The sequence below is a fragment of the Numenius arquata genome, chromosome 16, assembly GCF_964106895.1.
Source record: "Numenius arquata chromosome 16, bNumArq3.hap1.1, whole genome shotgun sequence".
Taxonomy (NCBI): domain Eukaryota; kingdom Metazoa; phylum Chordata; class Aves; order Charadriiformes; family Scolopacidae; genus Numenius; species Numenius arquata.
The window spans coordinates 11952959-11977082 of NC_133591.1; the positions used below are offsets into that span (position 1 = coordinate 11952959).

Here is a 24124-nt window from a genome sequence, read left to right on the forward strand (position 1 = left end):
GTCTCTCCTAATCAGCCTTCTGGACCGAAAAGAGAGGTCTTCGCTACATGTAGGGCCCAGCCTGTAGCATGCACAGTGCACATGTCCTATTGGATTACAGGGCAGAGTGCACTCACATGGCCTGCTCATCAGCGACCCGGCCGTGCCTCTGCAAAGAGAAGGAAATGAGGGAGGGCACGAGCAAAAGCAACCCGAGCAACACAGGACAACCCGAGCCCAGGCAGAAGGCAGGATGGGGGATGCCACCAGAAAGACAGGGGCAGCAGGCAAGTATACCTTGTCAGGCAGGCTGGGAGGCTAAGCCAGGACCTCACTCCACAAAGAAAACACATGGGAAAGCGTTCAATATCGCTCAAAAATGTGAGAATAGCTTATCACCTAGGAGCTCACTGTATTGACAAGTGGAACAGATGACAGCTAGATCACAGTTTGGATATTAAAACACAGAGCAATACAGCAAAGATCAATGCAATGCAGCCTCTCTCATCGAAAAAATGCTTCTATCAGCTTCAGCTTCGGAAGCTGACAAACTTCCCCCAGCCCCTTTGGTCATGGGCCCGAAAGAAAAGGTCTCTTGGCAAGTCCATACTAGTCATCATGCCTTTTTTCTCCCCAGGCAACTCATACTCTGCAATTCTCAGAAAAACATGACTCAAAAATGTGATCACAGGCAAAGGAGAGAAGAGTTAATAGAGAGACAGCAACAGAACAGGCATCTGTTTCAGAGGGCAAAAGTTTATCACCCAGGACAGGATTTCCACTCGGTTTATCATTGTTTTCTTTGTCTAGAGTTAAGGTCATTAAAGAAGATGTTTCCACTCTGAATTAGCAATGAGCTCCCACTTAATTTATAGTGCTTCAGCTCTCCTGTGCAATTTGGCTCCAGGACCCTCAGTGAAACTGATTCTCCCATGGATTATACACCGCCCTAACTGGCTCTTACTCCCACCTCACATTCAGGTGCCCACCTTGTCTCTTTTCCCTTACCCCCGCTTCCTCTCTCCCCAGTGTCTTCTGGTACCAGAACAGCGCTCATTGCTTCCTCAGATATCGCGTCAGAGATAAGAGCTTTGAAACCCACTACAGAAGTAATTATGAGAAGTAGCTCTGTTCTGCAATTTTCTCAGCTGTTTTCGTTCGTTACACAGTACGTATCCCAGAACACCCCACACCCGCAGCCTGAGGAGCTACTGACACGGGAGTACGGTTTCGTGAGGGAGCGAAGGCAGAGAACCCTCCCAGGAGCACAGGGGCGGCACTGGGCACTCCGCTAACGCCCTCAGCCCCGCAGGCCAGACGGCGGCCCCACCGCCTGCCACGGCCGGAGAGGGGACCGCAGCACCGGGGCTACCCTCGCCCTCCTCCCCGGGGCCTTCCCGCGGCTCCGGTCAGGGCTGTGAGGGCGGGACGTCCCGCCTCCATCTAAACGACGATTTAGCAGTAAGGCGGAGCGGGCTGGGGTCACCTCAGCCGAGGCGGATGGAAACAGCGTCAGCGAAAAGGGCTAAAAACAAATAATTCACCTGCAGGAAACCCGGCGGCGCCGGCCCCTCAGACGCCCCCCCTCAGCCGCGCGCCGCGCGCGCCCCCGCGCGGAGGGTGCGAGACGCCGGCGCGGCGGGGTGGAGGGAGGAAGGAGCGCGCATGCGCAGCCCCCGCTGCCGGCTGATGAAGGGAGGGCAGGACCGCGCCGGAGGTTGGGGCCGGGAAGTCTTTCCTCTGTCCCCGCCCCTGCACGACGACGATTGGCTGCGATGCGCGGAGACGCCTCGCCCATTGGCTAGGCGCAGCGTCTGTCCGCATCGGCCGCCGCCGCCATGGTTCGCTTCAAGAACAGGTGAGGCGGGCGGCGGCGCCGCGGGCCGGGTGGGTCCGTCCGGTCCCGTCCCGTCCCACTGAGGCCGCGCTGTCCCGCAGGTACGTGCTGTGTGAGGTGGTCTCGGAGGACCCGCGGTGCCGGCAGTGCATCGAGGACCGCGCGGTGGGCCTCGCCGTCAGGGACGCCATCGGGCGGGTGCACGGGGACTACGGCCTGGCCTGCTGCTCCATCTCCCTCACAGGTGCCGGCGGGCTCCCGGGGCGGGGGGGGAGAGGGGAGGGCGGGGGTCGGGCCTGACCGGTGCGTGTGTGTCCCCGCAGTGAAGTACCTGAACGCCTACACCGGGACCGTGCTCCTGCGGTGCCGCAAGGACTTCTACCGGCTGCTGTGCTCCGCGCTCCCCTTCGTCCGGCAGCTGGAGAGCCGGAACCAGCGCTACCCCTGCTCCCTCCACACCCTGCACGTCGGAGGTCAGCCGGTGCCCAAGCTTGGGGGGAAACGCGGGGCTCAATCTTACCTTCCCGGCCTGCCAACATGGAAGAACCCCATCTTACCCCTGTGGGTGCGATAGACAGAGCGTGTGTGTAGCTGAACGAGCTGCTTCCAGCAGATCTAAATAATGAACGGGCACTGGCAGTTCTTTGTTGAAACCCTCATCAATTCTGCTGGAATCTTCATTACACGTAACAGAAATCCAGAGCAGCAAATACTGTATTAAAAATATATTTTTAAAGACAATAATGTATAGCATTGTCTAGGTCCTGAAAATTAACTGCTTCAGGCAAATAATAGGCACAAGTCAGAAATTACCACTCCACCACTGCACCAGAACAGTGCAGAAATGAAGTCTACAGCCCCTTCTTAGCACTTACACTAATAACGTTGTTGCCTGGGGCATTTGTCACATCACACAATGTGATGATCTTTAGAAAATATTCTAGCAGCTCTGAAACAATTGGTTTTGTAGACTTACATATTGTTCTTGTGACTCCTACAGGTACTATAAGAACGTGTCAGAAATTTCTGATTCAGTACAATAGGAGACAGCTGCTGATGTTGTTGCAGAACTGTACAAATGAAGGTGAGTTCCTCCAGCCAGTTTCCTAAAAAGCGGCCTCAGTTCCTGGGGGGTGTGTAGGATACACTGGGCTACTTCTGAATTCTTGAAGTGTTCCTTTTCTTTAGAAGTTGAGGATATTCCAGCATATGTGAAAAGATCCAAGTCATGACCCTCTGTTGCTCTCTTTATTGCAGAGGAAAGACTGTGTATACAGAAGTCCTTGTTAAGCTGTTCCCTTACAGAAGAGCAGTCTCACAGTGGAGATGAGGAAGATGATGATGGCATAGAGACAGACTGAACATTACTAGTTACTGTTCACCTCTGTCCTGTACTTGTGTAATCAAGATGTTACCAGTCATCTTCAGTGTTGAGCAAAGCAGGGGACAGAAAAAGCATCTGTTCATATTTAGATTTCATTCCTCCATTCCAAGTATTCTTAAATAAATTGTTTTTTTTTTTTAAAAATTAAATGGTTTTACTTAAATAGGTTACTTGCCTGTTTCACTCCAGAAGTAAAAACCATCTGCGCTCCTAAGGAGTGCAGCAGCTCAATGTGATCTTCATGCTGAGGTAGAAGTGAGCTTCAGGCAGTTAGCACGGACAAGGAATGTAGTTTTTCTCCTTCAGTACAGAAAAAGCATTAACATATTACTGGTTTTTACCTTGTCTTCAAGCACACCTGTTATCCACAGGGCTGTCCATTGTTTTGAGTCACAAAAGCACTGGTTGTGTACACAGGAGCAGAGAGTACGTGGAATGTAAGGTAGAGCTGTAAGGCTCAACTCCATATGACCCATTATAAAACTCATAGGTACAAGTACTGCTTAGATATTTATTAAGTTTACACCAATCAGTTACAGGAAAGTAGCGTTGCTGGTATTATCTCTTGAATCCATAGGAAAACAAGATACAATTGAAGATGCTGTCCTGTGGAGCCTGCCCCTGCAGAAGGGACAGTCCTTGCCCATATCACTTCCCTCGTTCTAGTGCCTGTGAGGTGTGGAGGTGAGTTACACCAGCTCCAGCTAATGTCTCTCTTCCCAATGCAAAGAAAAGTTGACTACAAACGTGTAGAGATAATAGAACACAACAGGTACCGGTTAGACACTAAGTAGTTACTCCTGTTCAATGGCTTAAAATGACTTACAAATAGGAAACAATAGTACTGTGAACGCAGTTACCTGCATACTTGAGTCTTACTTAGTTCCTTTCTCTACCCTCACCAATAACTTCCCAACGTGCATTTAAAGCATCAACAGCAAGATGTGTTACCACTTTCAGGCATCTTGTCTTAGTTTCCTTGCCCTCTCTTGACAAGCTGTACCGTCTTTCCATCAAGTGTAGTTAATCGTGACCAAGCGTGAAGTCAAGCTGCTTTCAAAGAATGTTTTGCAAGTGTTCCCTCTGTCCTCCTGTAGCAGTTGAAGTATTCTTTACCTCCTCCCTCTCCCCCTTCTTTTTACACACACAGCCTTGTGAAATACACTCTTTGGTACCAGCTTCCCATGTGCACGTGGTTAAGTGCCTCGAGGAAGCACTTGCGTAATATGGAGCCTGTTGCTTTGAAATCAAGCATCAACATATTGACATAAACTTTTTACCTAGGGACAGAGCCAACGACTTTACCAGTGGTGTTAGAATACCTGACTCCAGGAGTCTCCAACACACAGCTTCCCTGCTCAGCCCAGCTGGTGTCAGAGGGAGAGAGCACATCAGCTTTCTAAAGCCTGTGCAAACGTGGGCAGAGCACTGCTGTGAGCGGGGCCCAAGAGGAGACACGTGTCAGTCTTGCACTGTAAGGTAGAGGGTGCTTTATACCACCTCCCTGGCATGAAATCTGTCAGCAGGAAGGTAAGATTTGAATCTGTGCAACTAAGTGGTGGTATGTTCCATGTTGATAGGGCAGTTCAGTGACAGCTCAGGAAGTGTGCAGTACTGGAAGTACGTGTGCATATGATTTATTGCAACTGTTGGCCTTGACCAGTACATTACACCTACAGTTCATTTTATTCAACAAAATCCACACCACTTAACTCATTAGCTCAAATCAAACCACAAGCAGTGCAGAACATAACCACCCAAAGAAAGAGCAGGGAGGGGTCCAGAAGAGGCATGTTTATAGCCTGAGATGCTTAGTGCAGACCGACTTACATCCCAGAACCAAGCAGATACAGGCCCTTATCCCAGTACAAGAGACCTCAGCTTCTTGCTGGGGGATAAAAGTTATCTACAGACTCCAGCTATCAGTTGTTCTTCCAATTCAAGAGCAGCCAGTGTCAAAAACATCATTCAGGTAGTTACCAAGAGCCCTAGGGTGGAGTGTTTATTCTAGATGACCAGGTTACAAAGAATGTGTAGCCCATGGTTGGCAAAAAAAAATAAAAAAAAATTAGCAGCCTCACTCACTCACCCACATTAAAACAGAGTTGAACAACTGAGAGAAGCCAGGAGGTTCCTTCTACCATTAGTGCCAGTACGCGTTTTAAAATACCCAAATTCATCAAGTGTCACTTCAAAACCAAGTAGCCAAGTTCTGCTTTACACTCACCTCAGCTTTAAATCTTTCCAAGCCAGGAGAACAGGAGGAATTCTTGCTCTTTAGAAAAAGAACAGATATAGCAGCTAACACTCTAAAGCCAGGAAGCTTTTTTGCCCGTTTCCAGTACAGTGGAAACCAGTTTCTCAAGAGAGCAGTTTGACAGCTTTACTGGAACAGCACTACTGTCACAGTCAGGTGGACTTCTGCACATGAATACTTCAAGGGAAATAAAGGCTCTCTGCCTCTTCACTTAGGTAATATTGCAGCATTCTGGCAGTGCCACACAGCTGAAAAGACTTTCACACTGCTTATTAGGCCAAAAGAACTGCCTTGGCATAGACTAGAACCCTTGGCTCATTTGTCTCTGGGTTGTTTCTTTCAAAACTTTGTTTCAGTATAAACTAATTAAGCAGTTGGAACCAAAACACTTTCCTTCAACATATACTGTCATGGTTTCCTCCTGAACCCCCTAGAAGCCCTGGAAACACAAGTTTAGTCTGTTCAAATTTAAATACTTAAACTATAGCAGCAAAACAAAGCAAAATGAAAAGAAAACCAGGAGAGGAAACTTCTCTTGAATAGCAGAATCACTTTGTGTGAACAACAGAGGTGCTGAACAGTAGCAGCTTCTTCTGTTTCTTTCTTTTCTTGCCTCCCTTTTCCTCTGTGAAGGATTAAAATGATACTGTCATTTTTCTCATGGAACAGGAATGTCACACAAATGATAAAAGGTCTCCCCTAGCCCAAATGACTTCTACAGGCCCATGATAGTTCCTGTCAACTCACTAAGCACGAGGTAGTTTAATTTTAACAAAAAAATTACTGCAGACAAACTAAGGAAGACTTCATCACACCTAAAATATACCTATAAACATGCCTAACTGATTCTAAAGTTGCTGTTGCAACAGCAGATCCTAGGACTGCAGACGTGCAGCAGTTTGCCTTTCAGGGAGGTATCGCTTTCATCCATGCCCAAGAACCACAACTGGAGCTGATAATTTCACTGAAACTCCCAGGTCCTCCTGTCCAACTCTCCAGCTAAACATCACAAATGAGCATTATAAATAAGTTTTATCAACCACCACCAGGCTTAGAGGATTAAGTTCATCCCAATTTGTTTCCAAGTGCCTAATTTGAAATCTCAGCTAGCAGCTACCTTGACATTCTGGTCAAACTTAAGTGGTAGTTCAGCAGCTCAGGTTATTTTTAGTTTAAAAGTGCATAACCTGAACTTCCTTGAGATAAAACTTAAATTCAGTTCCAGTAGAGACACGGCAAACATGATTGTCAAAAGTGATCTTTGTCCTAACAGGATTCTTTGCTGGTTGGGGATCTCAGCTCCCACTAAGAGAGCCGCTTTAAGCTAAGAGAAGCCCTAGACAACCTGTTCAGAAACCACAACCTGACAATTTTCAGAACTGTCCTGTGGCCCATATTTGGTTCCCAAAATTGCTGCTCTCACTTCTCCCAGAGGAAGAAGGGGAAATATTATTTTCTTGTTTCCCTTCAGAAATTTTTCACGCCTTCAACCCCGCCTTTTACCTGATAAATGATCAGGTGTGGACGGTTTGTCCAGTTTCAGGAGGGCTGCCTCAATAGCTTGGCTGAAGGAATTCTGGAAGCTGGGCACAGGTATGCGGTCAGAGCTGTCACTTTCTCCATCACTGTCTGCTGGCACAGGGAGTGCCAGAGTGTTCTCATCTGAAAGAAGGAAAGGGCCTTGAGAGGCAGAAGTATAAAACTTTCACGGTACATATGCCCCTCCACACTCCAGATGCATCTTGTGAAGTTACAAGATTTCTTAGATTTAGACACATGGTAAAGAACCTGAAGTAGGAATACCAAATTTTCTTACCTCTTATCTTTGGAGCAGGTTTGGGCCATGTTTCTGGTTTTGCCTTTCCAACTCTCAACATCTATCAAAAAAAAAAGTTGTAAGATAATGATTAAATCCGATGTACTAAACCAATCCTGCATGTTCCCGAAGTGGTAAGAAAATCTAGGAACCCCTTCAAGCATTCCAACGCTATGTTGTCTCCCTGAGATTCATCCCACGTTGTTTTTGTGAGGGAAGCAATTGTGTTCTCAGACGAATCCCCAATTAATATACACACAATTCTGACAAGTTTTACCCTGCTACACGGCTTACCTGGGCAAAGGAAGGGAAGGGAGACTCTTCTTCCAAACTGCCACAGAGCAACGGGCTGACCTGGCTGGCAGCAGGTGACAGTGGAGTTGGAATAGACTCTACAGAGAAAGCAGCAGATAATTAAAGCCAGTTGCATTTGGCAAAGGCACTCATTATGCTGCTTAACGGGATGAAATAGAAATAAAGTTTTATTATCTTATGCAATTAATCATTTTTATCTCATCAATTCCATCCCATCACACAGTGGGACCTCTCAAATTTCCTCAATCTTTTTGTTTAAGGAAGATTTAAGTTTGGGTTGGTTTTGGGGGGCAGTTGTTTCCTTATTTTGGGGTGTTGTGTGGGTTTGTTTTGGTTGGGGGGGGCGACTTGTTTGTTTGTTTGGTTTTTTTAAAACACTTAAGAATAGTTCTATTTAATATTTTTTATGAACTGCAAGATAAAACATTTGGTAAATCATCACTGGACAACTTAACTGAGTGCTCATCAACTACATTTGATTTTAGTATAATGTGGTGGGGAAGATGGAGAGGGTAGAAAGAAAAAAAATGCCAGTAGTGTTTTTCTGGCATACGGTTTTCTTCCCCTTTTGGGGAATTTTTTTCCTTTCTTTTCTTCTGCCTCAGCAAAGATTTAAAAGTTGGGGCAATTACAGGGCAGATCTCATGTTGTCACTGAAGTAGAGGTAGTAAAGCAGGCAAAGGACCAGAATGTTTCTTAGCTGTGTCAGCCTTTAGTGTACGATCTCACAGGCAATCTAGGGAAGACGCAGTATTTGACCAGTATTAACGAAGTTTAGCGTGATGACCTGAGCAGTAGATCCCAAAAGAATGATCAAGAACTAGATGTGATGTGTTTTTCCAGATGCTCACCTGTCTGAAACACAGGGCTTCTGCCAAGAGGAGACAGACAGAAGCTCTGATGATCAGTGCTGGTTTCTCCAGGGCAAGAGGTAAAAGCAGGGAACTGCTGCAGATTCTCTAAAGCAATATGGACCTCTGGATCTAGAAAGAGGTTTTAAATTAAAGCACTACACAATGCGGGGGAGGACTGTCAATACGCAAGTTGTTTCAGGAGTCTAGGAGGTGCCAACTCAATTTTCTTTCCACCCTGTATTTTAGAGACCAGTACAAGCCCTGCTGCTGGATGGAAGCAGTTCCTAGGCATTTTTTTCCCCTTCTTCACTTTTCACTCTATATCATGATTACTATAAAAACAGAAACCAAGAATTCTGAGAGCTGTATACACCATGGAGACAGCTGTGCCCTCAAATGCCCTCTGTCTCTCCCATAATGGGCAAGTATGCAGGAATTACAGAACATCATTTCACATCCTGACTAAAACAGCTTATATATTTTGCTCTACAGACGTCGTTTCTAATACCTTGTAATCTTGTTCTAAGTACACTCTACAAACTAAAAGCCTTAGAGTTCACCCTATAGCTCAAGAAAATCAGCTTAGCAACTAAAGATGACTTGAAATCCACCAGTTATGCTCAATCACTACTTACATTTTCCCTGTTTCTTGTTTTCTTCTATCTCAATTCTGCGTTCACGTCGTCGTTCATCACGAGCTTTCTTCTGCCGTAGACGTTTCCTCTTTTCAAGGTCATCTAGGAGCAACGCACAGCATTGGTTATCAGAAAACCACACCAATATTTTGTCAATGTTTTCGCCAGCTTTGAGAACAACGTATTCAGTTATAACACATTAGTAACAAAATACGCTTACAAACAACATAAGCTCTTCCAAGCAGTCAGGCTTTATTATTCTTTGTATAACTACTGTCTATAAAACAGTGAACTGGGGTTGTTCTGTCTAGTAGTTATCAGACAGTTGGCGCAAGAGGAGTAAAGCTGCTATGAATGTTGGGTTTTTCCGCCATTAAGGGATAAGAACGACTTCCCCTTCACCCTCACAGATACATGACAGAGCCTACGAGAAAGGTAGTACCAACCTGAAAACAACTCTAAAGTCTCCTTAGAGATGATGGGTGGCTTCAGAGCCAGTTCACAAATGCTGAACTCACAGGTAAGGGGCAAGTGACAAAGGTAGCGATGACGCTGTCTTATATCCTGATAAAAAAAAAAGAGCAGATATATGATCACAACAAGGTCTAGAGGCTGCCATAGTGATGAATAGCTTATAGAGCTAGAACGCCCACCATTCATCAAATCAAATGGGAAAAAACAGCAGCAGTGACACAATGAACTTTATAAAGTACAAACGTGTGAAGGATGCCCTGGGTCAGAAACAAGATCTTCACCAACTACATCATAATCAGATTTGGATGCAGTTACTCCAGCTCACTTACTGATTCTCTTACTCCTAGAATCTCCTACCTTCTAGAAAAAAGCTAGACTGCAGTCTACTTATCAAAAGCAACATAAGGTACTGCACTTCACAGAGATGCCCTTCACAGATTAGCATGCCTACCCATTCATAGTTATTATTTCTTATTACTGAAGAGAAACAAGTCTCATCTGTCAGCTACAATGATCAATCTGCTAAAACAAGGGCCCTTAACTAATAAGAAGATAAAATAACTACCTCTGTCATTGAGTAGCCAGTTATCTCCACTACAGCTGCAGTTATCTTCTCTGGACTCTTCTCCAAGCTGCCATATTCACGAACAAGACATCGAACGTTCACAGGGTGAAGATACATACACTGTCCATCCTCCGCTGTAAGATAAGATACCGTCACTTGTTCTTTGCCTGTGAACTTTCAATACCCTTCTCTCCACCCCAGTACATTCTCCAGTAATAAAATTAAAGCTCTTTTCTGAATTTCTGTGGGACCTTCATTTCACAGGGGTTAGCTGCACCTAATGAAGATCTTTCTCAAGAGGACCCCAAAGGTGGTATCTCTGCCCCCATGATTCCAGGATTTCATTGCACTGACCTTGATAGAAATAGTAAAAAGGAGAGTTGCTAAGATGTCCACTGCTAATTGTATCTTTAGATTCCTGGCAGCTTGTTTCAGCTGGATTCCGTTCTTCTGTAGCGTTCACATCAGGTTCCCCTACGGTGTCCACCTCGGGTACCTCCTCTTCATCCAGCACTGCCTCTTCTGCTTCCACAGGAGGTGAAAAGGAACTTGCCAGATCAGAGCAAGGCTCCACAAGCTCCTCATCAAACGCAGAGAGATATTCCACACCACACTATCACAGCAGAGAGCATACAGTTAGTACCACATCACCATCACCGCCTTCAAAAGATTATCATCTCTGCACAAATCTTTGGCACCAGTTCACCACACACTGCAGTGTAGAGTGGCAGAATTAGAGTATTAACAAGATCTGCCAGAGCAGAGCTGTCACCCACCTTTTTCTCTTGGGAAACTGCAGGCTCCACAGCCTTGGAGCTTTCTAGGACCAATTCTTCCACAGCTGCACTGATCCCAGCAATGCCACTGTTTTTATCCTGGTCAGCAGAGAGTGCTGTTTCTCGCTCCTACAGGTCATCCAAAGACAACAAGTTTCAATTTCCTATTTAAGCCAGGAGACTATCACCATAGTTATTTTTAGCCTTGTCCCATACTTCAGGTCTTCATAAATCTGTAATTCATCTGTGACAAAGAGTGTCCCTCGAAGAGAGGTCCTCTCCTTCTTGTTACTAGAAAGCACACCCATTGTAGGACGCCCAAATGCTCTGAAAAGGGATATTCTACAGGTTTGCTCATATCTGCCCAACAGAAGTTATCCCAGAAATTGCTGGAGCTAAAAGGGAAGCACACCTTCCTTTGAAAGCAGAACTCCTCTACATTTATGGAAGGAATACCGTTCAGTAAAAAGCATTCTGTTCTGTTATCTTCAACATCATGCCAGATACTTGGGGTCCAGAGGTCTCCTCCAAGATTTATAATGCTATTCTAGCAGCAAACCCTGCTAGTGTGTACATCACGGAGAACAGAATAATCACACACAACCACTTATGCAGCAGAACACAGATGCTCAGCGTACTCTCACAAACAAAGTCACTCCACAGAGGTTCTCACCTTCAGTTCCTGGATAGCTGCCTCAATAAAGCAAGCCTCTGGGGTGTGTTTTTCTTCCTCATACTGTTTCAGTAACGCCGCTTTCTCCTCCAGAATCACCAGTTGCAAGACCTGCTCCCTGGATGCCAGAAGCAGCTTTGAATACTGACTGTGCTGGTCATCTGAACAGAAGGAGCACCAAATCATTAATATCCACATGTAGAGGCACCAGTTTGGACTGCTGTTTCTTCTGAAGTTTTGCTACTGCTCAATTTTGTGAGTTAATCCACCCCAGGGCAGACAATGCTAAGCAAGAATTTGATACAGACTGCGCACATTACCTTTATATCATTGATGACACAAGCTGGTGCCACATACCTGCTCTGCTACACACATCTCCCCCACACAGCAGTTTACCTGCCACTTTCAATCTGCCACTTCACCACTCAGTTGCTACACATCAAAAAAAAAAATCAAGTATAAACTTCTATGCTGTGGAAGCACCACCTTTGAGAACCCTTGGGTGGTCAAAACTGCCTGAAACAATGCAGTCTGCAGCTTCTTTCTCTTCTCTATGTACTCAAAAATACTGCAACTGGAAAGTTCTGCAAAAGTGACCTCTGTTTTGGCTCAAACTAGTTCATAAACCTGTAAGCATTCAAAATCCATACAAAACATCACTATGAGTTTTTTTACAAGCACAGCAGAAATAGTACACTACAGAACTGCAAGTTTAGCAAAAGGTAGTCGTCTTTGTTACTTAAGCTTAACTCTAGAGCTTACAGCAACCATAGCATCACCTACCGGTACAGTCCCTATACTCACTGCTCCCCAAGGGTCAAACCTTGTCTACAGAACACCAAGTTAATGCTGAACTTCCTGGGTTTAGAATGATCTCAAATCCTGTACTTGTTCTTTTGTTTCTTTTATGAAAGGATTTAAGGTCCTTTACTTTCAAATACCGAGGAACATGTAAGTGCACACCCTGCCTGCTGGGTGCCCCTCATGCCTTAAGAGACTTGACTTTTTACAGAGAGCTTAAATGCACGTAGCCTTTCATAAATGTGACTGCAAAACGAAGTGAGCCAAGACAGCCCACAAAACAGCAATGTGGAGCAAAATTACTTCTTTAGTCACAAAATTTTTGTGATACCAACAGATAAGATGACGATGTGTTAGTCACATTACTTGACTGAAGAAAACTGAAGAAGTCAGGCAACAGATGTTTGGAAAAGGTTTGCAATAATTTTTATTATTTTCCTGCATCATTCTCAGATTTTAGTTGATAAGTGACAATGATGAAAACCTTGTTGAAGATTACATCCTTGAAATAGTTTAGACAGAGACAGTTATTTTTGCTAAGCTGTATAAGGAGCCAGGAGGGAAAAAAGTTAAGGACACTGAAGAGCCAACAAAAGCAGCAAGAGTCACACCAATGACTCTACGATACAAAACTCACACCAAACTAACACCAATGACTGAGAAGGCAGGAGCTGCAGCACACAAGTTAAAGCCTTATAAAAAACAAAGCGTGGGTAGAAAGCTCATTATTAATATGTGGTCATGAAGGTTTTCAGCTGCTAAACCACGTTTTGTAGTTTGGTCTATTTTAAGGCGACAGCATGGCATTGTCATGGTAAATCCTCTCTACACAAGTCCCAGTCCCAGTTAGGAGCCAACCACCAGTACTCGGACACACTCACCTCTGACGTAAACAGGCTGCACCACGTTCATCCACTGAGATTTGGGCAGTGCTATCAGAACACCTTTCTCTCTTCTCATAAGTTGCATGGTTATGGTATCACCAATTGCATATTGACGCGTTTCCATAGCAACAACACTGCAATGTAAGGAGGAGGTTAGTAGGGTAAAAATAACATTTCAAAAAGATACATCATTTAATAAATATCGTCTCACCTCTTGAGATCCTTCTTGTGAACAGAGCCATAACAAATAGGACATTTACTCCAGGTCTTTTCACTCAAGGAGAGATAGTGAAGGATACATGCCCAACAAAAGATATGCCCACAGCGCGTGATCTTTGCTGCGGTTGGTGGGTAGAGACATATTGGGCAAGAGGGCACTTCATGGCTACAAATTCGCTGAAATGGCACATGAGAAGAATAGTACAAGTTTTAGACTTGGAAATCGGTTCCTGTGCTACAGAATAAGCCACCTCTAAGATCTACTCTAACATACTAATCTTCCAGCTCTTTAGGCTCTGCTTATTTACCAATAAATTAAGTGCACTGTAAACTAAGTAACACCTTCAGAATGCATGCCCATCTCGTATTTCTACTCTAACGACATTCAAAAAATCACTTTTCTCATGTTTCCTCTCACGTATTCGTCATCTGTAAGAGTCAGCAGCACCTTCATCATCCGAATTCAGACGCTGAGAAGGCAGCAAACAAGCTGTCGCCTCACTTACACAAGCAGACTTGTGCAGCCCTGTTTAACTGAGAGACTGAACTTACCTATTTCCATGAACATGCTAGTTTAGTCAGACGCTGTATTAGCATCTGTATGTTGCAGAGACATAACTGTCACGCAAGCACCTAGATTTTTTAGCTCCCTTGTAGCAATGGCTAACAGTAAGCCTACCTCTTCTCCAGCTGCACCATACACCAAGACTAGTCTTGGCAGATAATAAGTTTCTACTTGAGGCAACCCAAAGTTCTGATCACAATTCTCATGAGATTTTCCATTTTGTTGCTAGGCAAGATGGGCCACCTCTGCACAGAATAATTCTTCAAAATTCTACACTCTAGTCCTCTTCCATGGACTCGTGCCCAAGTTTTCTGTTAGTATCTCAATCACAAGGACTCTGTCTACAGAATGTCAGATACTATTTTTGATGAGCTCCCATCTGCGAAAGCAAGAAGAAGCTGCTAATTTTCCTAATAGATTTTAGCACTTCTCTTTTCCTGTCATGAAAGTATTTCATAATATATTCCATGACAGATCTTTCCCGGTATTGTGGGAGTGACAGAAGAGGCCTCAACTCAAAAACAGCTGAGTTTTACGTAACATCATAGAGATAAAGAGGCAGTTAAAGACAGGTTGAGCTTCTTAATAAGAAGAAGGAGGAAAAAAAAAAAGTCTAGCCCATCAAAACTGACCACTTGCTCCACAAAGTCCCAGTTGACCAAGGTATCTGGATCAGCAAAGTGGACTGTGTAGTCCTGTTCTTCAGAGACAACAAACTGGCAGCTGGGGAAAGGCAAAGAAACAGATGATCCGCTCAGTTGTTTCTAAAAATTCTTTGAGAACTATCCTATAGGATTCTCTGAGCTTCTTCTTTGTCCAGCAGAAAACTGCTGAACGCGGTCAGTAACTTCTACCAACAAACCCCAAAAAAGTTCATTCAATTCACAACCAGATTTCCAGAATACAGGTGTGCATAATTTCAGTTAGACACAACATCACATACTACGCACAGAATGAGCCAGGCAGAGTGGGTTTCCAGAAACATGTAAGAAACAGCCAGCTCCATCAGGGGTCTATTAAAAAACACGGAATCCACAAGTGGAAAAAATATGCTCACAAAAACTAGAACTACTGGGGCTCCTGCAAATAGACTTCCCTACAATAAGCCACAAAACAATAGGGAAAAGTCAGAAGCATCAATGCTGAAAATAGGTTTTGTTATCTTTAACGTGATCAGACACAGGAAGTCCCGAACACACTTCAAATTCCAGTGAAAGCAACCATTATTTCCAGTCAAAAGCAATTCTGCTGCTGGATTATATACTGATCATCATTTGGGTTATACTACATACCTCAGGGCCTGTGAAATAACTAGCTGTTTAGGAACTAAGACCCATATCAGTAATTGCTTCTGAGACTTACTAATTCAGACTAGCTTTCATCCAGCAACTGCTACCCCTACCATCTCCATATACTATTTTTTTGGAAAAAACAACCGTCTCCCATAAGGCAACTACACAGGGCTTCCTAATGGATTGTCATGTTCCACAAGCAATGCTAGAAAATTACAGCAGAGGACTAGTTGGTTTGTATCTAAAGGACTCATTCCATCAGATCCCTTGTAAATAGGTAAAGACGACAACTTGATATATTTTTCTCTCTTTCAAGTGTAGTCTTTACCACTAAAAACACTACGGAGAGATAACTTCACCCTGGAAGAGTCAATACAAGTAGTCAACCCTGGCTGACCATCCCTTACAGATCAGTGTCTCTGTAGAAGAGCCCTGCCAGTCTTCCACTCACTTGGCCTGTAGGAAGAGCTCCTTGTTGAAAGGCTTATGTCCCCACTTGTTCCTTTTCCCCCAGTTGCCATGTCCATTCCCATCAAAATGGCCTGCTTGGCCACGGGGTTCAAAAGTGAAGTTCAGTAAGTGGTTCAGATTAATCTTCTTGGGACCAGAGAACTGGGCAGGGCTGAACTCTGCCCGCTGAGCCTCTGCTACCTAAGAGACAACAGCATTGGTTAGAACTTGCTAGAATTTACTGCAAAAGCATCAGTGCAAGTTGATACCCCGGCCCCATCAGTGATTACAGACAGAACACGCAGCATCCACTCACTCACCTTCGCCCATTCCAGTTCTGCAAATCAAGTAGTGCAGCGTTAAAAGCGTATGAGAACCCGAAAGTTGGAACTGAGTGGTCTTACCCCTCACTGTTCAAAAGGAGAGGAGCATAAAAACAACCGACACAAGGAACAAGTAAAAGCTGGCAAAACCTAGTAGTCCAGGTTAATAACAGAAGAAAGTTGTTCAAATCCTGACAATATTCTTTTAAATGGAAAGTAATACAAGTCTGATTACTACTTGCGCAGGTTGTACTCGGTTAGTTTTCATATAATGAGAATTCAACAGAGAGCAGGGGAGTTTTGACAGTCAGCAACTTAAGTGAGCAGCGTTGCTCATCCACTAAAACTGAAAAAACAGAGCATCAATGAAAACCCATGAATAGTCTACAGGCGTTTAGACCCAGCATTTATCAGCATAAAAGCCTCGGTCTGGCTTTACTCCATCTTGATGTCACCAAGGCTAATATGATTACTTTCCCAATACCACTAGGATATGCAAATTTGTACACTGGTCAGACACAATCACCTCAGCCTTAAAAGCTAGAAATCGTATAACTAGATATTTTCATGAAAGACCTCTGTTTCGTGAGATATGTACACGGCCTGTCTAGGTACCCATTCCTCAGATGGCATTTTTTATTGCAAGTCTCTCAGAGCAGAGAGCACTCCTCTTCTGTTGTTGCCAAGTTGTTCGGCTCACACTCACTCTGGCATCTCAACGATGTTAGCACCTCTTATCGCTCTTTCCCTTCCCAGCCCAGGAGCTGAACACAGAAGACCTATCTAGGCAGGTCAGAGCGATCCTCTCGTCCCAAGAAAGAAGGCCTTGGAGGCACGGCATTACAATTCTCACCTCATCTCGTCTTCCACCATTACTAGAGCTAAAAAGTTTGCCACTTCCGCCGCTAGCTCCCCTTTGAGGGGGCATCTTGTTAAAAGCTTTGCTTTTCTGTGAATTGGAGCGACGGGACTGACTGGAAAAGTTCTCATTTTTTGAATATGAAGTTTCTCTTTTACGATTATAACGCTGTTTGGATCCACTCGCATTCTTTCCATCTGAAAGAAAAAAAAAAAAAGAAACAAGAATCAGATCAGCAGCCTCCCTCAGAGTTGCCCACACGTACTGCTCCTCTGCCAGAGGTGTCCACCTCGGCCACTGCCTTGGGCCCTGGTTAAAAGCCTGGTGTCTATTGGGACATCAAACTTCCCCCAGCAACCAAAACCGCTTCATTCCTACCACTGCCCAAAGAACTGGTCAAAGAGCATGAAAGAAGGATGCATTTGCTGGTCTTTATCTTTTATTAGAATGGTTGATTTTCTTCATCCAGATTTGGAATTGCTGTCACCAGACGTTAGCATGTTGCCTGGTACATTAATGATAAACACCAACACCACATCTTCGTGCCACATTACAAAAATGACAACAATTAGTTCGTTTTTTCATTTTTTCTGAAAGCACACAATTTCTCATATATCGTTCCCTTATATAAATATACTGCTGCCTCCATTTGTCTTGAAGTCTCCCACCTTGCAAGACTCCATGCCCTGTTTTCGCTCCGTTCTGCCCACTACAGAAGACCAAAACAGATGTAATACTGTTTTAAAAATACCCTTTTCTTCCACGAGGCAAACAAATGCTAATCGATCTTGAGGCACGAACCCAATGCTTTGGCCTTGCAGGACAAGTACCTAATATCTAAGTACTAAGTCCACCAGCCTCTGCAACGAGACCTGTTTGCCCAAAAGCACACTGCGTGCACCACTGACCCTAACACAGGGCACAGCGGTGAAGCACAAAGCAAAATACTGCAGAAACAAACCTCACAAGAGCAGAAAAATCAGTCCTGAAAGGGGTTTCCTGTGTCTAAACAGCTGCTTCGTTATGACTGCTAGAACAGAAAATTCATATTATGAAGGTATGTCTGATAATCATAACACAAGACTAGAGCTGCACCAAGGACACAACAAACCTGTCACTGAACCCAGCTCTTCCACCCACTGCCCTGAGTTTTATTTGTAGAAGGATGCTGATAAGCTTGGAAGCAGAACTCCACAGGCCCAGCGAGACGTCTATCCACACCAGCCAGCCCCAGAGTCACTCTGGATACTCGCTAAGTGTTACACAAACAGCAACGCCTTGTACAATCTCTAAATCCAGTTTATAAAAGCCTACTAGTTTGCCTTTTCACACTTCGTAGTCTTCCCCACCCCTTAATATAAATCTTACGTGGTAGGCAAACACACCGCTGTGATTCAGGATCGCGTTACTCATACGGGCAGTTTTCATTACCTGTGCCTTCAGTTTTCCCCTTCCCCAGCTCCGATTCCAATCTACCCGAGCATTTAAAACAGCTGGAATGGAATCACTCGCACCAAGTCTCACTTTTCTGTTATTTTTAGTTTTCTCTCCCACCTGCACCCCCCAGAAGAGAGGGACAGTGGACTGGAAAGTCTGTTACTGCACATTACTGAGGATCTGACTTATTCTTAAGAATAAGTAATAAAAGTGGCTTGACTGGGTTTTGTGGTGATCTGCTGTTTCTTACACACGGCAGCTGCAACTACAGCTACAGAAGTAAAAAGGCACTACCATTACTTTCACACAATGCGACATTTTGCAGACAAACTTCATCGCCAGAACTGGTCATTTGCTCTGCTATTCAAAAGGCTGATCCCTTTAATTCAGAATTAAACCAACTCTGTGGGAACCACAGACGTGTAACTCAAACACACGCCTGCACAGCTCGCAGGGCTATAACGCTCGTCAGGCTAAAGACATGGGTTGAGTGTTATCAGGAAAAAAAAACACACCAGAAGCTGCCAAGTACCGAGGGTGTGACCAGGTCTGGCCTAACGATTATTTAGATAGACCTTTTTTGAGAGTGTTTGTAGGGAAGAGGCTGAAATCAACACCACTGAGTCTCTGGTAAAAAAATTAAGTCATTTTGAAGAGGTTTGGACTACTATTTCAGTTATTCAGGAGCAGAGCCTGTCAGTTTAGAGCTCAATCACCCTCTTAAATCTGCAATTTCAGTGAAAGCACTAGAGGGACACACGCCTATTGTGTCTACAGCAACTTCGCAGTTTCTCTGCAATCACCAACTGAGGGAAAAGAAACTACTCAAGAGAAGTTCAGCCTAAAGCAGGTCTTTACAAGGCCCAGGAACAGCTTGTACCTGCAGATGACAGAAGAATTTCCTACCACTTCAGAGTTTTAATCAAGTTAGTCACCATCAAATTTGTCAGTCAGCTGGTTTATACACATTCCTGTCATACTACAGGTCCTTTCAAACCAACTCAAGAGCTTTTGGGAGTCATTATAGTGACTCTCACATTCTATAGGAACATCCTCTCCACCTGCACTATTTTTAGGAAGGGCTTAACACAACATTCTAACAAGGCTTCAAACCTGATGTTACTGAGTGCAAGTCTCCCTGCCAAGAATTACCCGCATAAGGATTCTGGTCCATCAGAGCAGAAATTAAATCAGTCAACCCACAACCAAGAGTTTGGAGTGTGCATTTGTAAACTGGAACACTTTTTCCCCCACCCCGAATGTAAGCTGTGCCGTTCCTTCCAACCTTTCCAGCATGCCAGTGTCAGGGAGCTCTCTGCTTTGCATCATCCCTTCTTGCATTCCCAGGAAACGCAGGGCAGGACAGGGATATCTGCACACATGCATGGAGAAAAGTGGAAGATTCTCACTGCCATCCTCTCTTGTTAGACCCCAGTTTTAAGTAGCGTAGGTTTGCATTTGGGAGTTTCTTTTTTCCTTCTTTCCTTGGCAAACTAGGAATGAGCAACAGCACTGGTGAGGTGCTTACTCTTCACTCAGCTCCTCAGCTGGTCCTTTTGCCAGTCACACAAGATCTAACCCATAATCTACCCATTCACACTCCAAGAGAACACAGACTTATAAAACAAATACTGTCTATAATTTTATAAAACTAGCAACAAAGCTGCTTCTGCCTCCTGAAGCAAACCCTGACATCTGTGCTCTCTCCTGCTGGACGCCACGTTCCTTTAGAGGACCTCTACCGCCAAAGACCCAGAGAGAGGAGATCAAGTTCACAGGACTAAAAGCAGCTCTAGGTGACTGCTTTGGTCCTGGAGCTGCAGCAGTTTACTGCTGGGCTGAGGACTGTGGTTACCTTCCATCTTTGTTTGCCTCTTCTTTTCAGCGGAGCTGTGCGGAAGCCAACCGTGTTGCATAAGGGGTTCGGGTGGTGGATCACACTAAGTCCCAGGGTGACTTCATGAAGACACACTGAAGCTATTGCTGCTGCTACGGCAAACATTCCAGTGAGCAAGAGGTGACGGAGCAATCACGCACCCCGGCTAAGCTCACACCATAATAACGCCCCGTTTGCAAGAACTGATGTTGTCCCTCAGGCCTCGAGGACTGCAGAGAAACCCAAAAAGCCTACTTTCCCTTCACTACTTTATTCCACCTAATGGGACGTGACTCCTGTTGGCGCACTAATATAATCCAAAGAAACTTTTCTATTGGAAACTCTCAAGTTTAATTTAGTTTTGAAGGCCAAGTTTGAAAGATAGTTGGAATCCAACTTCCACAAGAGCTTACAGTATCCTATTTAGCCCATTTCAAGCTGTGCTGCAAGAGAAATGGAAGGAGAAGCTACTGCAAGGCTTTGTGAAACGTCCAGTTCTTCATTTCTTCAGCTGGACTTGATCACAGGAGGTAACCCCAAAAAGCATCTAAATGGCAAGAACTTGACTAGACTCAAATCCAGCGACCACCAGTGCAAAAGTCACTTATGCAACGTTTGGGGGAGAGTCTGGGTCCATCAAGAATACTTTCCTTTTCAAAGGAGACACGAGGTTTTCAGAATACTTCTTATACCTTTCCTAAAACTGGAGAGAAATTGGGTGGACCACGCCAGCTACGCACAGAATGATAAGGAAATCAAGAAAATAAAAATCCCATATGGAAACATGCCAGTGTCTTGTGTGCAACAGCTACCAAAACACAGCCACGATCTAACAGAGCTGTGTCCTGTATGCTCGTCCTGTGGTTGTTTGCCATATCTGACAAACAGATTTAGTTTTCAGTACCCTCCAGTTAAGTTATTCCCAAATAATCTGCTTCTACTAAAAGAGACTAATTTTGGCAGGCCTCTCTGATGAAGCAACTCATTCCATGTCCCTTTGCCCTCCACTGGAGTTAAGAAACAAGCATCTTCGAAGCAGAATTACATTAAGACAAAATGTTTTTCTGTTTTATTAAAAAAGAGGTCTTTGAAAAAGTTGGTTTTGTTTTTTAATTAAAATTTAGTCTATTGTACTGGAGTAGAAGAGTACGGTACATCAGGATTTCTCCCCTCACTGCTCCTCTGCTACTGTGACATTGTTTCAAGACTGTAAAAAGCGGCATTCCACAAAAATTACTTGACGCTTTTATTTCGTGCTGGAATGACAGGCATTTTATTTCCTCCTTCACTCCAGATACTGTTTCTTCTACTTAAAGGCATACCAGCCATGGGACAGGACAGGCCACCTTAATTCCTTACTGAAAGATGCTTATATTCTGTGAATGATCCTCCCTACAGCATCACACCACACTACAAGAAGCTGTAGGGCTGAGGCACGTACCTCTTGGTGAGACAGAAACCAGTTCTCCACAACGGGAAAACCTCTTGTCTGCTGCCCTGACACACCGCCTCTTGCAACACATGCAGAGAAGTTTCTATACTTTGTTATTCCATCAGAAGCCGAAGATCTGGTTCTAAAACTCTTGTTGCATACCCAACAGGCGATATCCCCTGCTTCCATTGGTCTGTTCATTACAGGGGAAAAATGAAATAAGGGACTGAAAAATAACAACAGTAGCCAGGGATAAGACGACCCTCGCATCAAATCCTGTTGCTGATGCAAAAAAACTTTGCAAAACAGTCAGAAGCTCTTCCAGAAATGACTGCCTAAAAAGTTCTTCCTAAAAAGACCTTCATGTGTTTGAATCTGAAGTTAAAACTTAACTAGAATCGCACAGTTACACCACAGCCTGGGGAGCTGTGGGTGAGCCAACTCCCACGTCACCCGCTTCAGTCCGTCCTGGGGAAGACCAGCTAAAAAAGGTGAAGAGCATGTAATACTTGGTCACCCGGGATCCCAGTGCGTTTAGAAAGTCCAAGAAGGAGTCAACACCTTCCAGATACTCATTTTTTTAACCCCTCGGAACACACTGCTGCCTTCAGAGACCTGAAGTAATACAGCAGAAACAAACCACTGAGGAGGAAGGAAATTAGTTCAGCGGTGGTGTTGCAGCAACCTGTTGGCACTCTCACATGTACTTCTGGGACTAAAAACACTAACTTTAATCATTACTGCCCCATTTCTAGGTTTTAAAAAAAATATGCAAGGTTGCCAGGAACATTCTGCTCCCGAACAGCTTTAGAGAACCGGAGGCGGCTCAGGTCTTACCTTGAAAAGACAGATGACAGGAACCATAATGGCTCCTCACGAAGCGCTATGTCAGCAAAACTGGCTGTTTGCAATCACAGCTGTAAGGCTTGGGTTTAAACGCCAGGTGGGCAAACAACACTTAACAAACTCTGAGCTGCTCCGAAGCAGGTTACTGGAACACAGCCGGTATGGGGAACACTGCCTATTGATACCAGGCCTCCTTAGGCAAGACATAAAAGTCCACTCCAGTACAGAATAAAGTTAATGGTTCTCTTAATAGGCCCTGGCAAACATATATTCTTACTATAAACCCAAAGCTTTAGCTCTCAATCTGATTATTCCAATGCTAACACAGATACGGCGTTAATCCTTAAAGGCAGGAGGGAGCAGGAACCACAGCTAGTCCGACAGGCAACAAAGCCGGAAGAGGAAGGAAGAAGAAAGCAAAAACAAGCCGTGACCTGAAACCAAGCCCATTAAGCCCAGCCGAGACACAAACAGCCCGGCCAGGAGCGGTTCAGCTTCACCGCGACCCCAGCCCCGGCCCCACGCTTACCCCGTTCCTCCCTCACACCCAGAGGCCGGCGAGGGGCGACCCCTAACAGCCCGAAACCCCCCGGGACTCCCGGTCCGCGGCTAGAACTCGCCCTCACCCCGCTCTTACCGCCTTTGGGCTTAGACTCCCCCGCGGCGGGCCCGGCCGAGGCGGACCGCGGCTGCTGCCCTTTGCCGCCGGCCGAGGAGCCGGGCGCACCGGAGCCGCAGGGGCTGCTCTTGTCCATGGCGGAGGCTGAGGCGGGGGTAGGGCCGGGCGGGCTCTGCAGCATCAACGGGCGCCCCGGCAGGCGAGCGGCGGCCCTGGGCGGGGGGGCAGGACGGGCGCTGGCGGAGCCTGCGGGGGCCCAGGCTCATGGCCCGCGGGGGCGACCGGCGGGGGCGGCGCAGCGCGGACTCGGCCTCCTTCATGGCGACATCTTCTCGCTGCTCCGCTCGAACCGGGGGAGGGCCGCGGGAGGCCGGGCCGGGCCTGCGGGGCTCCGGGCGAGGAGGGAGGGAGCTGCTGAGGGAGCCCCGCGGGGCCCGGCGCTGCCTGCCGCCCGAGTGGTCGGCGCCACCCAGGCACCCACCGGCTCCTCGGCGCCGCCGCCCCGGCCCCGGCTCGGCCGCCGCTGCCCCGTAATGGCGACGAGCCGCCGACAGCAGTGGCCGGGACCCGGATGGAGCCCGGCCCGGGGCACCACGGGAGCCGTAGTCCCCGCCCGCCGCGCAGAGCGACGGGAGCTGTAGTCCCCGGGGAGCCCGCGGGCACCCGCACCGCCCCGACCGGCACCGGGCGGCAAGGGAGGGCTCAGGCGGCCCCCCCGGCAGCCAGACCCACACCGGGCTGCGGGACCGGCCCCGGCCCACCCCCCGCTCGGACAGCACAAAGCGGCCAGAAATAACGTGATACTTTTAAACTTTTCCTTCAAAGCAAAAGGGAAAAAAAAAAAAAAAACAAACCCCAAACCCACAAGGCAACAGATATTCTACAGGCGTTTTAATTAACCTTTAAAATAACACTCGGAGATCTCGAGTGCACCTGCTGATCCCCGTTCCATTGTT

General features: G+C 45.8%; 2 protein-coding genes across 2 annotated transcripts; one reads left to right on the forward strand and one right to left on the reverse strand.

Moving 5' to 3' along the window:
• The first annotated feature begins 1814 nt into the window (after positions 1-1814).
• POP5 (POP5 homolog, ribonuclease P/MRP subunit) lies at positions 1815-3360 on the forward strand. The gene is made up of 5 exons (XM_074159711.1): positions 1815-1837; positions 1918-2060; positions 2140-2289; positions 2817-2900; positions 3074-3360. Exons 1-5 carry the CDS (start codon positions 1818-1820, stop codon positions 3175-3177), a joined length of 501 nt encoding a protein of 166 aa, XP_074015812.1. The 5' UTR covers positions 1815-1817; the 3' UTR covers positions 3178-3360.
• A 332-nt stretch (positions 3361-3692) lies between these two features.
• RNF10 (ring finger protein 10) lies at positions 3693-23451 on the reverse strand. Its single transcript, XM_074159710.1, has 17 exons — positions 23187-23451; positions 16953-17155; positions 15778-15977; positions 14667-14757; positions 13462-13646; positions 13248-13384; positions 11566-11726; positions 10893-11021; positions 10471-10729; positions 10117-10250; positions 9524-9641; positions 9078-9179; positions 8440-8571; positions 7568-7665; positions 7274-7334; positions 6961-7119; positions 3693-6082 (listed from the first exon to the last, which is right to left on the reverse strand). Exons 1-17 carry the CDS (start codon positions 23347-23349, stop codon positions 6006-6008), a joined length of 2409 nt encoding a protein of 802 aa, XP_074015811.1. The 5' UTR covers positions 23350-23451; the 3' UTR covers positions 3693-6005.
• Between the last annotated feature and the right edge of the window lie 673 nt (positions 23452-24124).

What these genes read in the sequence shown, in the direction of transcription:
- POP5 (XM_074159711.1), top strand. Translation starts at nt 1,818, where the DNA reads ATGGTTCGCTTCAAGAACAG. An exon ending in CTGCTCCATCTCCCTCACAG is followed by an intron (nt 2,061 to 2,139) that starts GTGCCGGCGGGC and finishes GTGTCCCCGCAG; the next exon opens with TGAAGTACCTGAACGCCTAC. An exon ending in GCAGAACTGTACAAATGAAG is followed by an intron (nt 2,901 to 3,073) that starts GTGAGTTCCTCC and finishes TCTTTATTGCAG; the next exon opens with AGGAAAGACTGTGTATACAG.
- RNF10 (XM_074159710.1), bottom strand. Translation starts at nt 23,349, where the DNA reads ATGCTGCAGAGCCCGCCCGGCCCTACCCCCGCCTCAGCCTCCGCCATG. An exon ending in GGGACTTTGTGGAGCAAGTG is followed by an intron (nt 13,647 to 14,666) that starts GTCAGTTTTGAT and finishes GTGCCATTTCAG; the next exon opens with CGAATTTGTAGCCATGAAGT. An exon ending in CCTTCCCTTCCTTTGCCCAG is followed by an intron (nt 7,335 to 7,567) that starts GTAAGCCGTGTA and finishes TTTTTTTGATAG; the next exon opens with ATGTTGAGAGTTGGAAAGGC.